The sequence below is a fragment of the Odocoileus virginianus genome, chromosome 20 (assembly GCF_023699985.2).
Source record: "Odocoileus virginianus isolate 20LAN1187 ecotype Illinois chromosome 20, Ovbor_1.2, whole genome shotgun sequence".
NCBI classification, from domain to species: Eukaryota; Metazoa; Chordata; class Mammalia; order Artiodactyla; family Cervidae; genus Odocoileus; species Odocoileus virginianus.
The window spans coordinates 13,436,741-13,452,256 of NC_069693.1; the positions used below are offsets into that span (position 1 = coordinate 13,436,741).

General features: G+C 57.5%; 1 protein-coding gene across 8 annotated transcripts; it reads left to right on the forward strand.

Annotated features, from left to right (window-relative positions):
• Positions 1-611: 611 nt before the first annotated feature.
• DPF1 (double PHD fingers 1) lies at positions 612-14,355 on the forward strand. Of its 8 annotated transcripts, none has more exons than XM_070450948.1 (12): positions 613-781; positions 7,114-7,274; positions 7,351-7,458; positions 8,850-8,977; positions 9,251-9,340; positions 9,732-9,810; positions 9,995-10,126; positions 11,022-11,072; positions 11,165-11,284; positions 12,337-12,449; positions 13,004-13,115; positions 13,205-14,355. In XM_070450948.1, exons 1-12 carry the CDS (start codon positions 639-641, stop codon positions 13,273-13,275), a joined length of 1,308 nt encoding a protein of 435 aa, XP_070307049.1. In that variant the 5' UTR covers positions 613-638; the 3' UTR covers positions 13,276-14,355. The 8 variants fall into 8 exon arrangements, with proteins under 8 accessions (XP_070307053.1, XP_070307049.1, XP_070307055.1 ...); XM_070450950.1 differs by having other exon boundaries at positions 616-781; positions 13,034-13,115; XM_070450951.1 differs by lacking the exon at positions 613-781 and adding an exon at positions 5,584-5,738.
• Positions 14,356-15,516: the final 1,161 nt, after the last annotated feature.

The following is a 15,516-nucleotide window of genomic DNA, read 5'->3' on the forward strand; positions in this document are numbered from 1 at the left end:
TCTCAGATCTCAGCTCAACCGTCACCTCCTCAGAGAAGACACTTTCTTTACAGCACTTATCACTCTGTAAAATTAACAGCTTGTTTGCTTGTTTATCATCTGTTTTTCTCCACTCACAGTTCAGCTCCTTGAGAGCAGCAATTCTGTCTGTTGTTCATGCTGTCTCCCCAGTGCCTAGAAGAGTGCCTGGCACTTAATAAATGAACAAAGGCATTGATTAACCCCTGTGCTAGCTTATAGACTGGCTTACAAAAGAAGAGACACCTGAGAAGTAGGCAAAGACAATACACGACAGACCCTGGGGTCATCCACATACCCAGGGGAGACCCAGAAATCAGCGACCACCCATTCCCGCGCGCCCGTGGTTCTTGGAGGTTCGAGAGCCTAAGCTGGGAAGGGAGCACTCCAGGGAGGGGAAAGGATGCTCTGGGGCGAGCCCAGCCCCGCCCTGTATCCTCAGTAGCCAATGGGCACACGGTCCTCCCTACGCCCCCTGGGACGTGTAGTCCGGACAGGGGCGCCCTCGGGCGCCGCCGCGCGCCCCTAGACTCCACGTCCCGTCGTGCGCCGGGAGGTGCGGGGATTGGCCGAGCCCCGCCCCCGGCCCGCCCCGCTCCGCTCGCGCTGCAGCCCCAAGAATGAATGAAATCGTAGCGCGCTGGGCGGCAGAGCGGGCGGCGCAGGCCGGGCTGGGCCCGCGCGCGGCGGCAGCGGCGCCCCGGGCCGGAGGCGGCCCAGCCGAGCGGGCCATGGCCACCGCCATTCAGAACCCGCTCAAGTCGTGAGTGTCCCCGCCGTCCACGTCCCTCCATCCCGCCCCCTACCCGAACCCTGCCCCCGCCCTCGCTGGGGAGGGGGACGCAGTGGGCGGATGGTAGTTGAATGGGGCCCCCAGCCTGTCCCCCTGCCCCCCCCCGGGGGGGGGGGGCGCCACCCCCTGTCTACCCCCTGGGGCTGGGGGCAGGAGCCACTCCAGGGTCGCGGGGGCGCCTCTTCTTTTGTCGCTGTCAGTGAAGGAATGTGGCGCGGGCTGGGGGTGGCGGAGGCCGTTTCCCCACCCAGAGTGGGGGTAGGGGCTTTCTTCTCCTCCTCCGAGTCTCTGGGGGCGCCGGGTCTGCCCCTGTCTGGGGCTGGGAGTACGAATGCCCAAGTCCGGACCCTAGTCTCCCAGGTCTCTACCTCCTCAAAAGCATCTTTCTCTCTTTCCTCTTTCTCCGGGGACCTCTGCCTGCGCGGCCGCAGGGTGGGAGCTGAGACGTCGGGGGTCCCCGATTCGATCCCTGCTGTCTGCCCCCCTTTTTTTTCTTCCCGGGTCTTCAGGACCTAAAGCCCCGACGCTCCGGTCAGTTTAGACCGTGGACTCCCTGCCTCTCCCTGCCCGTACACATGTAATGATAGCATCTCCTATCTCCTTGGGGAGCGGATGCCTCGGGAGAGGGTGCTGGGAGCGCCCTCAGTCTCCGGGGATTCCCTCCGTTTCTCCCTGTCCGCGTGCCTCCTCCGAGCTTCGCTTCCTCCCGGGCCCCGCGGCTGGCATCCTGGACACCTGGGTTCCAGCCTAAGCTCTCTCCCAGCCCTCTCCTCTCCTGGCCAGCCCTCGCTCTCTCCACTTCTTCCCTCTCTTTCCGTCTCTCTCGCTCCTTCCTCGGGATCCCGAACTCCTGGGTCCCAGTGCTCCCCGCCCCCTTCCCCAGGCGTTGACAGCGGGCTGGGAGTGACAGGCGCGCGGCCGCTCCGGCTCTCCCTCCCCGGCTGGCGCGCGCGGCCCTCCCCTCCCCCGCTCCCCGGCCTGGCGGGGAGAAGGCGGAGGGCGAACGCCCGCGGCGCCGCACAAAGGGGCCGGGGCGACCTCCTGCACCCTCCCCGCAGCCCCTCGCCTCCGCCACCTTGACCTTGAGCTACGGGTGCTGGGGGTTGGGGTGAGGGAGGGGCTCGGGGCGCCCCCGCCCTCCCTTCGGAAAGGCTGTGCCTGGGGTGGCGGACCTAAGGCCCCCAGTAGCTTCAGGTTTCTGATGGTGGGGGCAGGTGGGCCAGGAGCGGCCGGGCCTTGCAAGCTCGCGCCTACACGTGTGGCTTTGCGGAGAGCCAAGCCGGCTTGGAGGGTGTGTGTGGGGCTGGGGTAGGCGTGAGACGGTGTGTAACGGTGACAGTTTCTGCCTCCCTCTCGCTCCAGTTCTTCAACACAGACATGTTACCCTTATCAGGGACACCCTCAAACTGGCTGGCACAGGGCTCCCGTGCAGGTTGGTGGATCATAGGTATCCAGACCTCCTCACTCTGACCTCTTGGAGTAGGTTTGGGGCAGCCATTGGGGGGGAGGGGCTGAAGACCTGAGTAAGCTTGGGGGTGGGAGTGCCAGTAACCCTCTTTGCACTCACCTTCTGAGGGATCTACAGGAGGTGAGGGGAGGGAAGGGGCTGGCTCCTGAGAGAATCCAGTCCCCTTAGGAATGGGCTCTGGAGGGTTCTGACTGCTTGCATTGGAACCCTATCTTGAGCACTAACCACCTCCCCAACCTTGAGCCTCAGTGTTGCCATCTGTGAATTGGGGCATCATTACAGTTCTTGTTATCTCATGGTTGCTGCTCTGATGTTTGTAAAGCACTTGGTACTGAGCCTGACTCTGACTAAGTGTAGTCAAAGTGTCAGTTGTGTCTGACTTTTTGCGACCCCATGGACTGGTGCCTGCAAGTTTCCTCTGTCCACGGAATTCTCCTGGCAAAGATACTGGAGTGGGTTTTCATTTCCTTCTCTAGGGGATCCTCCTGACCCGGGGATCATACCTAGGTCTCTTGCATCGGAGGCAGATTCTTTACTGTTTAGTATCAATGTTGAATTCACTTGTGGTCGTTTCCACATGGGGGGATGGGGAGCTCCCGTGTTTGGACAGGGGAGCTTGACTGCGGCTGAGGGGTCTGTGAGGGTGACTAGGGGTAAGGAAGGGGAGAGAGACCCCTCTCCAGGTGTCAGCTGTGGGTCAAACTGCACTAGTGGACAAGGGCCTCCAGGGAGCTGATGGAGTGTTCTGCACTCAGGCTCCAAGCTGAGCAAAACTGATGCCAACGTTCTGGGGTGAGCCAGGTGCCTGAGGCTAGAGGTGTGGGGAGCAAGTGTAAGGGTGTATTAGAGGTTGGTGGGAGGTGACAGAGGAAGGTGGCAAGGGCTCTCATAGCTGAGCTGGTGGGTTGAGGGGGCAGGGCTCACTGTGGATGAGATCGGGGTGGCCACTGTAGGGGACCTGGAGGCCAGAGTGACTGAGGTGCCAGTGTCCCTGTGGCACTGTGTGACGTGTGACGCAGTGAGGTGCCTCACCCCCTTGCCATCTGCTCTAGGCCGGATGTGAAGCAGAGACCCACTCCCTGCTTTTAGGGTTTGAGGAGAGGGAGGTCAGGGCCTTACCTGGGACAGATGGGGGAGAGCCTGTGGAAGGGGTCTAAGACTAGAGGTGTGTGTGTGTGTGTATTTTGTTTTTTGTTTTGGGGTCATGCCTTGCTGCCTGGAGGATCTTAGTTCCCTGACCAGGGATTGAATTCATGACCCCTGCACTGGGGATTGTGGAATCTAAACCACTGGACAACCAGGGAAGTGTGTGTGTGTGTGTGTGTGTGTGTGTGTGTAGAAGTGACCATGGGTGTGGAAGACCTGGAGGGGGCCTCTCTCATCAGGGAGGTAGGTGGGGGCATCAAGACACAAAAGAGGTGAGGGCTTTAAGGCCTCTTCTGTCTTCTGGAGAGCTCCCTGGTAGACAAGGACATCTGTGGGCCTTTTTATCCACGCAAGGGCTCAAACCTGAACAGGAACTTTGGATGGGGGTGTGGGTTTGGTGTGGGTGAGTGGGACTTGGCAAGTGCTGGGACTCCATAGGTCAGCTTCCTCTCTGGGCATCCCTTACGGTGGAGTCAGTGTGGGTGACAGTGGCAGAAAGAAGGGGGTGACCCACATGGTACAGACATCTGGGTGAGTGAATACTTCTCTTAGTCTCACCTTCAAGCAAACACCAAGGGCTGACGGCATGAGACTCTACTTCCTCCGGGAAAATGGGGGTAATGATAATATCACCCTGGTGGGTCATTATGAGGACCAGACAGGTGAATCTCTGTTAAAGAACTGTGCCTGCACTTGGTGGCTACTCAGTATATTTATTCTTCACAAATATTTTTTAAGCATCTATTATATGCCAAGCTTCCCTGGTGGCTCAGAGGGTAAAGAATCTGCCTGCAATTCAGGAAACTCAGGTTTGATCCCTGGGTCGGGAAGATCACCTGGAGGAAGAAATGGCAACCCACTCCAGTATTTTTGCCTGGAGAATCCCATGGACAGTGGAGCCTGGTGGGCTACAGTTCGTGGGTTGCAAAGAGTCGGACACGACTGAGTGACTAGCACACATACGCCAAGCACTATTCTTTCTAATGATGGTTAGCTATCACCATTTCACATCTCAGTACACATCAGGTCCTCTTTGTGGAATGAATGAATTTATTGAACACCTACTACCTGTCAGGTACCTTTTGTTTTGTTTGTTGTTTGTTTGCTTGTTTGCTAAACTGCCTGGAATAAGGGATCTTTGTTCCCCAACCAACCTGTGCCCCCTGCAGAGGGAGTGCGGAGTCTCAACCACTGGACCAACAGTGAAGTCACTGTCAGGTGACTTTTGAAGCAATTTACCAATATCTAAGGGCTTCCCAGGTGGCGCTAGTGGTAAAGAACCCTCCTGCCAACGCAGGAGACATAAAGAGTTCAATCCCTGGGTTGGGAAGATTCCCCAGAGGAGGGTATGGCAACCCACTCCAGTATTCTTGCCTGGAGAATCCCATGGACAGAGGAGCCTGGCGGGCTACAGTCCATGGGGTCATAAAGAGTCAGATACCGCTGAAGCGACTTAACACATGCACACCCCAATACTTACTCATTTAATCCTCACAATAATCCAAGGAGGCATCATCTTTATTTTACAGATGAGGAAACTGATTCCCAGAAAGATTATTTGCCCAGGGTCACATGGCCACCAAGTGGTGGAGTCAGGATTTGAACCCAGGAAGTGTGGCTACAGGACACAACTGCACGGCTGCTGTCAGGCCGGGGAAGGCGTTGAGTCGGGCGTGGTCCCTGTGAGAGAGACAGCCCCGACGGAGACCAGAGACCGGGACCGAGAGGGTTCTCTAGAGCTAGGAGGGACTGGGGGCAGGGGGCGGCGTCAGGGAGCCATGCGTTGGCGGGACGTTTGCGTGGGCATCTGTACGGTGTCTCTAAGTCTCCTGGCACTCAAGTGTTTGTGTGAGTGCAAATGTATGCGAGTCTGTGCGAAGGTGTGGGAGAGGGAGTGTGCGTGAGTCTGCGTGGGAGGCTGCGAGTATATGTGTGAATGTGTGTGTAAGCCGCCGTGTGTGGGTGTGTGCGAGCCCAGGTGTGCATGCGTGAGTGTAGACCCAGGTGCGAGACTCCGAGGTGTGCACGGGTGAGCGTGCGTGAGCGGCTGTGCGTGCCTCGGGCCCCACCTCTGACCGGCTTCCCGGTGGGGTCCCGCCAGCCCCAGGCGGGGAACTACCACTCCCAGCATGGCCCGGGAGGGCCCGCCCCGCCGCCCTGATTGGCTGTGGCCCCGGTGCTCCCGCCCCCCGGGAATGAATGGATGGGCGGCCTCAGCGCCCGCCCGAGCGCTGGGAGGACCGGCCCGGCGGGGACCTGCTGGGGGCAGGACCCGGGGAGCAAGATGGCCACGGTCATCCCCGGCCCCCTGAGGTGCTGCGGGCCGGCGGGAGGTGGGGGAGGGCGTGCGGGCGGATCGCGCGGGCGTGTGTGTGTGTGGCGGCTGGGGGTGGGGCCGATGGGGTGTCTGGGGGGCTGTCACCGTGGGCCGGGCTGAGCGGGGTTGCGAGTGTGTGTGACTGTGGGTCTCTGGCAAGAACCGTGTCCGACGCGCGGCTCCTGGAGGAGCGGAGAGTGTGCGGAACTCCGAGTCCTCTTCGGGAAAGGGGGTCATGTCCCGCCCTGAGACCCCCGGGGTTGGGGAGAGGGTGAAATGGACTAGGGGCGCGGGGACCTTGGTAAACTTGAGTGAAGCTCACAGTACCTTTGTCTTGGGATATGGAGTGTGTGTCACTTGTTCGGATTCTGGTGTTTTTTATTTTTTATTTTTGGATATGTGTGTGGATGTGTATTTGATTTCTTTTATTCTACTCTAGGTATCTTTGGATATTTGAGTCTTTTGAGTGTGTGTGCATGTCCTTTGAAACTGTGCATCGTTTGTGTTCTGTGTCTTTGGATATGTAGGTATTCCTGTATTTATGTGCAAATTTTTGTGTGAATATGGGTGGATTTGTTTCTACATTGAATATATGTGTATCTTTGTGTATTTGAATATGTGGTATTTTAGATGTTGGTTTCTATATTATTGTGTATCTTTGTGACTGTGTGTGTGTATCCTGTGTGAATCTGTGTGATTTCTTTGTATAGTGTATTTGAATTATATGTGATTTGTGTTGTGTATTTGGATATGTGTGTAAGTGCTTATATGGGTAGTTTGTTTTAACATTTTTTCTCTTAACATTTGTGTACCTGTGTGTGTGTCTTTGGATGCATGAGTGAGCGTGAGTGTCTGTGGTGTGTAATCTGTTTACATGTTGTATGTCTTTGTGTGGGTGATTGTTTATGTTGTGTGTCTCTGGATATGTGATGTATATTTGTGCATGGACACGTGTGTGATCTGTTTCTACACTATGGAACTTGCGAGATCTGCGTTTTTCAGAAGATATTTGTGTGTGCCCATATGTGAGATGTGTCTGTTTCTCCCTTTGTGAGTCTTGGGATATGTCTCTCTTTGTGTGTGAATCCTGTGTGACTATGTGCGATACATTTGTGTTGTGGATTTGGATATGTGCCTGAATGGATGTGTCCTGGTGTATCTTTATCTGTTTCTATATTGTATGCACTCCTTGGCTCGAGGCCCGCTTGAGTCCCGGGTTGGGGGCTCCTGGGTCCCCACCAGAGGGGAGAGGTGAGGTTGGAGGAGTCGGCCCACCCATTCCCTACGGGTGGGCTGGGGGAGGGGTGCTGGGCGACCGGGTGCGCCTTGCCCTTGCTGACAGCCGCCCGCCCGCTTACCCGCCCCTCGCAGCCTAGGCGAGGACTTCTACCGCGAGGCCATCGAGCACTGCCGCAGCTACAACGCGCGCCTGTGCGCCGAGCGCAGCCTGCGCCTGCCCTTCCTCGACTCGCAGACCGGCGTGGCCCAGAACAACTGCTACATCTGGATGGAGAAGACCCACCGCGGCCCGGGTACCGGCAGGGAGGGCGGGGGTGGGGCGGGGCCGCGGGCTTCCCTGCCGCGTTCTTACCGCCCTTCTTACTCCAGGTTTGGCCCCCGGACAGATCTATACGTACCCGGCCCGCTGTTGGAGAAAGAAACGGAGGCTCAACATCCTGGAAGACCCCAGACTCCGGCCCTGCGAGTATAAGATCGGTAGGTGGGGTCCGTCCTGTGCCGGGGTGGCCCCCGTGGGTGCCCACACCACTCGCTGATCAGTGTGTTGATGCCCTTGTGTGTCTGAGCATCTGCCTTTATTTCCCTCCTGGCCCATGTCTGAGTGACTGGCTGTGTCTGCTGGGGTGTGTCTGTGGTTAGTGCAGAGACTCTCCAGTTTCCCCTGAGTTTTGGACTGCATCTTCTCCTCGGATCCAAGCGCATTCCTGGACAGAGTGTGGTGTCTGTTTTGTGTGTCCAGGTGTATCCCGTCCTTGTGTATCTCTTCCCTTGTGAGTTGGGATGTATCAGAGTATCTGTGTATTTTTTCCTGTGGCTGTCTGAGTGTGTCTGGGTGTGTCAGTGTCTGGTTGTAACTTTTTCCATTTGTAGTACAGTGTGTCTGTGTGTTCGTGTCTCTTTTCAGGTGTTTCCAGGCTTATTTCCTCTTAAGTGTGTCTGGTTTATCTGTTCCTGAGTCTCTCTTCCTTTGAGTACCAGATGCTCTGGAATGTCTGGGAGAATCTCGTCCCTGAGTGTCTGGTGTATTAGGTGTATTTCTGCCCATGTCTGCTGCTCCACGAATGTCTGGCTTTATCACTTCTCAAATGTGTCCAGTACTATTAGAGTCACTGGCTGTTTCTCTTCCCTTGCTCAGGCATGACCAAAGATCTGTGTGGGTCCAGGCAGGTGTATTGGCGTGTCCATTCGGTTCTGTCTTCCTGGGTGTGTCTGATTGTCCCAGAGGGACTGTCTGTATCACCTGTGTGTATGTGTATCCATCTGAGTGATTCTCTGGTGTGTCTCTCTCCCCGCTAAGTATGTTCAGGTGTTTGGTACCGTTTGGTTGTGTTTTCCCCATATTGTCTGGGTTTGTCTGATGGCCTAATGTTCTCTTTTGGAGTGTCTCTGGGTGTGCCCAAGGGTCTGAATATGTCTCCTCCGTGAGTCTGGGTGTATCTGAGTGTCTGGGTGTATCTCTTCCTTTGTGTGTCTGGCTGTCTCAGATGATCTGTCTGTATCTCCCTTGTGTATATGCCCATGTGTGCTGTTTGAATGTCTGTTCTCTCCAGTTGTGGGGGTCTGGGTAGGGTCTCCTATTTGTATTATGTAGTTATACAGGAGGTCCCGCCATGTCTCTCCCTGAGTATGTCCAGTGGTCTCTGATGGTCTGACTGTGTCTTCTCCAGGGTCTGGGCATCCTTAGGATGTGTGGAAGTATTGAGGGAGGTATGGATGGTTGAATATTTGAGTCTGTTGCTGGTTGAGTGTGGGAAAGCCTCTTTCCTCCGGCAAAGAGCATGATTCCCCAACCTGGGCAGCCTGAGTCCTCTTCCAGGGACAAGTTCTCCACCTGACCCCCCTCCTACCTGCTGTGGTCTTGTCCCCAGACTGTGAAGCACCGCTGAAGAAGGAGGGTGGCCTCCCCGAAGGGCCAGTCCTTGAGGCTCTCCTGTGTGCCGAGACAGGGGAGAAGAAGATAGAGCTGAAGGAGGAGGAGACCATTATGGACTGCCAGGTAGGACTGCCCACCCCCACCCCCACCCGTCCAGGGGCTGTGGCTGCCCTCTCAACTGGCCTGTGTCCTGGCCCATCTTGCTCCTGCTCTGAAATTTCCCGATTCCCTAGGACCTTTGAGCATCCTGTCTCCATCCCTCCACACTTCATCTTCTTTTGCAAAGACCTCCTAACTTGCCCTGCCACCCCTGATCTTTGCTGTGCCCAGAACTACCTCCCAAAGTAGAACAATACCCCATTTCTTGACCCCAGTCTCCCTTCTCCTGATGCCCAGAAACAGCAACTACTGGAGTTTCCGCATGATCTTGAAGTGGAAGACCCAGAGGATGACATGCCCAGGAGGAAGAACAGGGCCAAAGGAAAGGTATTGCTCCCAAACCTCCTCCCATCACCCTTCCTCTCAAGGCAGGTTCCATTGATTGCTTGTGCAATGTTCAGACCCTGCCCCAATTTTACCTTATTTAACTCTCAGAGCAGCCTGAAGGGGTAGGGGATTTTTATACCCATTTTACAGGTGAGGAAATTGAGGCCTGAGCATATTAAGCCATTTGCAAAACAGAGATTGTACAGTGGGTTAGAGCTATCTTCCTACTCGTGGCACAGATGAGAAAATGGAACCTCCGAGAGGTCAAGAGAGTCACCCTAGACTCACTAGGAAGTGGCAGAACTATGATTGGGCTTTCAGGCCCAAATGGTGAAAATTCTTTTAGTGCCTTCCCTTTCTTGGCCCCTTACTCCTGACTCTTTCCCTTCAGGCATACGGCATCGGGGGGCTCCGGAAACGCCAGGACACCGCTTCCCTGGAGGACCGAGACAAGCCGTATGTCTGTGATAGTGAGTCCTTCTGAAGAGGGGGGAGGAGAGAGAGAGAGAGAGTGGGACCCAGAGACCTTGCCCAGCACTGGCCCCCTTCCCTCCTGTTCTGGACCCTGGCAGAGGGGGGAGGTGTGATCCTGGAGGCCAGGGTGGAGGCGGCAGGGGCTGGAGGGCTGACCGGCCCTCCCTGCTCACTCTCCAGTCTGTGGGAAACGGTATAAGAACCGGCCAGGGCTCAGCTACCACTACACCCACACCCACCTGGCTGAGGAGGAGGGGGAGGAGAACGCCGAACGCCACGCCCTGCCCTTCCACCGGAAAAACAACCATAAACGTGAGCAGGCGGGCAGGGCGTGGGGTGGTGAGGGGCCCTGGGAGTGGGGGCTAAGGAGCCTGGGAGGGAGGGGGCACATTAGACATTTCTGGAAAATCTCCAGCTCAGCGGTCCCCTCCCCCCACCAACCATGGGGATGCTGGCTCTGGGGTTGCCATGGCAACCAACCATCTCTCCCTCGCTCCCGGCCGGGCGTAATATTTCTGGGTCTGATTTATTGTTTCAATTAGAGCTTGGGGAGGGGGGTGATAGATGACTCCCCTCCCTCCTTGCCTCCCTTCCTCCCTTCTCTGCTAAGCTTCGGCCAAGGGGCAGGGGCCGTGGCCTGGGAACCCTTGGCATCCGCCCATGCCAATCCAGTGCCAACCTCGACAGCTGAGGGATAGGGGAAGGCTTGGGAAGAGGCTCTGCCAGTGGAGGAACCATCCTCCCACCCATTCCTCGGTGGGAGAGAGCAGTCTCTCCATCCCACCCCTACTACACATCCAAGCACCTCTGTGTTCAGAATTTTCCTTCTGAGTGTCTGTTTCCATACCAGATCATGGCCACTGGCCTCTACCTAATTTTTATTTAGTTGGGGCTTAGTTGGGGGAGGCTGTCTGGCAGAAGTGCATATGGGCGGGGGAAGCAGGGGGCTTTTCCTAAAGCTGTACCTGCCAAGTTTTTACCTAATAAGGAGGCCCTGTCAGTTGTTCTCAGAGAGTTGGGGGGTCCTGATGAGAATTACCTGGGCTCCCTGCAACTCTCTTTAGCTGCTGAATGCAGCTTGGGGTAGTGGCTCCCTCTCCTCACCTCCCCCATGCCTGGACAAGGGGTTCACCCCTGGGGCTGAGGCCGTGGGCAGGGTGGAGCCTTGCCTGTGGTGAGAGCCCCTCTCTCTGTCCCCCACCCCCAGAGTTTTACAAAGAATTGGCCTGGGTCCCTGAGTCACAGAGGAAACACACAGGTAGGGACGCCTCCCTCCGCCCCTACTTCTGCAGCAGCCTTGGACTGAGGCTCCCTTCCTGCCCCCGCCAACCCCTGCCTGCTGTCTTTCAGCCAAGAAGGCGCCTGACGGCACTGTCATCCCCAACGGCTACTGCGACTTCTGCCTGGGGGGCTCCAAGAAGACAGGGTGTCCTGAGGACCTCATCTCCTGTGCTGACTGTGGGCGATCAGGTGATGCACCCCCACCTGAGGCTTCTGGGGGCCGGGGTGGAGAGACTCCAGATCTGGAGGGTAGGAAGCAGAGGAGAGAGAACTGGGGGGAACACAGAGCATCCTGGTGGATAAACAGCTGACTCAACTGCTGAGGACTGTGGGAAACTCAGTGGGGTCAGGGAGGCTCTGGGAACAATGGGACGCAGTTGTCATGGCATCGTGGACACTGGCACGTGCCTGTCTGGCATGGGGAACAGTGAAAGATGGCTGCCAAAACACCATGGGGTGGTGGGCTGTGATAGCGATTGCCACTGCCTGGATGTTGTGGGCAACAGAGGGCGCTTGCCATGGAGTTGTGGTTAACAGAATGTGGTTTCCCAAGGTGGACTTGTGGGTAAGAGACTGTGGTTGCCTCAGCACAGTGGCTAATGAATTGTGGTTGTCATGGTATTACGGGTAGTGAAATACGGTTGTCATGGCGATTGGGTGTCGTGGTGGCCTGGGGTCATGGCTGTGGGTCTGCGCTGGGCTGGTGGGACGACCAGAGGGTTGACACGCTCCACAGTCACGTTGCTAACGGCATGGTTGCTGTGGCGTTGTGTGTAATGGGCTTGGGCTGCAGGGAACCAGGGTGTGGGGACCCCTCTGTGGAAGGCAGTTGCCGTGGCATCGTGGCTGGAAGACTGTGGTTGCCACGTTCTGCGGTTAAGGGAATCGGTTGGCCACTCTGCTGTGGCTAATGGAATGTGGCTGCCTCAGCACAGCGGTTAACAGAACGTGGCTGCCCCAGTGTTGTGGGTGGTAGAAAGTGGTTGCCACAGCACCGTGGGTAATGGAATGCGGTTGCCATGGTGTTCTGGGGAGCAGAGTGTGGTTGCCATGGTGGCTGGGTAGGAGACTGGTGGCCGGGGCGGCGCTGCCTGCGGAACGGGCACGGGGCACTGTGGGCTGGGCGGGGTCAGGCCTTGTGAGCCAGGGGGTGGGGGCTGAGCCCCCAGGGGCTTCCCCAGGGTCAGTAGCCACCAGGGGCATGACAACCCCTAACCACATCCCTGCCCCTCGGCCCCCAGGACACCCCTCGTGTTTACAGTTCACGGTGAACATGACGGCGGCCGTGCGCACCTACCGCTGGCAGTGCATCGAGTGCAAGTCCTGCAGCCTGTGTGGCACCTCGGAGAACGACGTGAGTACCCATCTGCGCCCTCCCCCGGGGACCTGCCCCCAGGCAGCCTCCACACCTGGCAGCACTCTCTTTGCCAGCTGGGCCTCACGCCTTTCCCTGGAGCGCCCTCCCTGTGAACACCAGTAACCTGTATTATTACTGTTGTTAGTGGCCATTAATTGAACCCGGCACTTAACACTCTTCACTCTCTGAGTGCTCCCAACCGCCCTGAGGTAGGTGCTCTTCTTCCCACTTCACAGAGAAGACACCGCGCTCAGAGAGGAGAAGACACGTGCCCGAGGTCACCCAGCTAGGAACATGGTTCCGCTGGGACCTGAACCCATGACTTCCAGACCATCTCAGTGTCATTTTCAATGCCCCACAGATTCCTATAAAACCCAAACTACAAACCACAAACTGACGGTCCTTAAGGGCGTCTGGTGTGGCCCAGCAGGGTTTTGCAGAGATGACCTTCTCAGAGCCCTTTGTCTTGCAAGAGGACCACCTCCCCCAGCCCCTTTGACCTGGCCCCTGCCCCCGCCCCCCACCCCGGTTTCTGGTGCCCGTACCCCCAGGGTGCCAGCTGGGCGGGTCTCACCCCCCAGGACCAGCTGCTGTTTTGTGACGACTGCGATCGGGGTTACCACATGTACTGCCTGAGTCCCCCCATGGCGGAGCCCCCGGAAGGTGAGAGGAGGAGGGTCTGACGGGGGGTGGAGGTGGGGGCAGCCCTGCCCAGACCTGACCCAACTCCCTGCCCTCCACCTGCCCCGCAGGGAGCTGGAGTTGTCACCTCTGTCTTCGGCACCTGAAAGAGAAGGCATCTGCCTACATCACCCTCACCTAGGCCTGGCTCTGGCTCGCCCGGACCTCTGGGGTGATGCCTGCCTACCTGCCTCTCCTCTTGGAGCTCCTCCACTCTCTCCCCATCCTTAACGCCCCACAGTGGGAGGGGCGGGGGGAGCCAGAGAGGGGGCCAGGGGGCCGGGCCACCCCCTCCCCTCTGAGCAAGTGGAATGTTTGCCCTGTGGGTTGGTGGGCCCAACAGGGTCCTCTCCCTTCCTCCCTCCTTCCTCACCCCCTTGGCAAATGGGTACCAGGGCCTTCTGCTCCCCTCAAAGCCATACCCCGCCTCTAGGCGGGCACGAGGGGTGGTGGATGCCGGCTGGGGGCACGGACAAAGCCTTTTTCTAAAGAAAAAGTCAAAAACTTAAAAAAAAAAGAGAGAAATTAATATATAACAAAGAGTCCTATAAGGTCTGGCTGGGTGGAGGGGGCACTGCTGAGCGCATCTACTGGGCACCAGTCTACGCCAGCGTCCTGCCTGGCGGCCCCTCCCCCCAGCCCCTGGAGTTGCAGCTGTCCCACCTCCCCACCCAAGACGGGCACCATCCCCTCCTTGGGCCCCGGGTCGGGGGGCGTGGTGTCCATCCCTCGCCCCCTCGGTGCCCACCGTGGATACTGCATGACGATGTGAACCATGGTTTTGAATTCCGTTCCTGCTCCCTCCCTGAGAGCCCTGCCCGCCTGCCCGTGCCCACTCCGTGCCTGCCGGCCTTGGCTGGCCGTCGCCGGTGGGGCGAGGCGGGCCCCTGCCCAGCGCCTGCTGGAATGAGAAGCACAGACTCTGCAACGGACTAGATTCTCCCCCTTCCCCTCCCCGCCCCTCCCTGCCACCCTCGCGGGCCACTTTTGGGTCACGAGGGGGCGTGGTTGTTTCTTGTGGTTGTGTGTGTTTGTTGTTCGGGTTTAAAAAAAAAAAAAGGGAAATCGAGACTGCAAGTGGGGGAAGTGGTGGGCTTGGGGGAGTCTCCCCTCAATCCAGGCGTGCCCACCCCCCCTTGTCAATGAGTCTCCTTTATTGCCTGCCTCTGCTGTGAATTAACTTGTTCTGTGTATTAAAGTGGGGCTGACCCCTCTGCCCACATCGTTGGCTTCGTTCTCCAGGCTGCTTTGGGGCGTCGCCTAGAAGGGGAGATGGGGCCTCTTGAGGGGAGAAGCAACCGAGGTGAACAGCTGGAGTGGGGCCCCTACCTCCATCTCCCTCCCAGCTCCCCTCGGCACCCCCGCCATTCTCTTGGCTTTGTCCCAGCTCCTCCTAGCCTGGCTGGAAAGAAGAGGGGAGGATGGGGTGGAGGGGAGGAGAAAGGAGAAGAGGGGGGGATGGGGAAGAGGGGGCTCCCACCCAGCCAGCTGTGGTTGCCCTGGCAACCGACTGCTGCAGCTGCAGCGGGAAGCAGTGAGGGAGGGAGGAAAGCAGTGAGGGAGGGAGGCGGGAAGCTGGGGACTGGGGGAAGGGAAGGGATGGAGACGAAGACGCCCTCCCCTGGGGCTACAGGAGGGAGCAGGGGTACCATCCTAGGGCCTCACCCTAGGACCAGACATCCCCTGGAGCTCCCCATCCCCGCTGTGGGGCAAAGGACAGAGGGGAAGGGGCAAAGGAAAGAACAGTGCAGATCCAGGGACATCAGGGGAGTGACAGACTCGGGTGAGGTGAGGTGAAGAGTGAGAACCAGGACACAAGAACGGTCAGGAGAGAGACAGCTATCAGAGTCACACATTTTTAGAAAATCAGAAAAAAGAGCAGGAGAGGGAAGACATAGATCTGGGAGAGAGATGTGGATGAAGGAGCCACAGGAATTATGGGGGAAGAGAACAGACGAGATGGAGATTTAGTGGGAGAGAGGAAATAACAGTAATAAAAAATAGCAGACGCATGGGGAGAGACAGAGAAAGGAGTAGTCAGTGATTTGGAGAGAGAAGTAGAAGAGATTCCGCGAGGGAAGGCAGAGAACCAGGGCCCATCAAACAGGAGAGGGGAAGAGAGAATGAGAAAGGAGGTACATTTGGGGAGAGAGATGAAGTCAGCATCCAGGACAGGCAAAGTCCCAGGACAATGATACAGAGATGACACTTCACGGGCAAGAGGACGTCAAGAACTGAGGGAGACAATAGAAAAATCTGGAGAGCGCCAAAAGCAGGAAAGGATTCAAAGGCTGGGTGAGGGGAGAGCCAGAAGTGGGGTGGGAGGCTGGGGGCGGGCAGGGAGGGCGCCCACTTGGGTTGGGGGGAGAGCGGGGAAACAGGC

Coding starts and splice junctions, on each gene's coding strand:
- DPF1 (XM_070450948.1), top strand. CDS start 639: ATGAATGAAATCGTAGCGCGCTGGGCGGCAGAGCGGGCGGCGCAGGCC. Junction 7,459..8,849: donor GCCCTGCGAGTATAAGATCG/GTAGGTGGGGTC, acceptor TCTTGTCCCCAG/ACTGTGAAGCACCGCTGAAG. Junction 8,978..9,250: donor AGACCATTATGGACTGCCAG/GTAGGACTGCCC, acceptor CCTGATGCCCAG/AAACAGCAACTACTGGAGTT.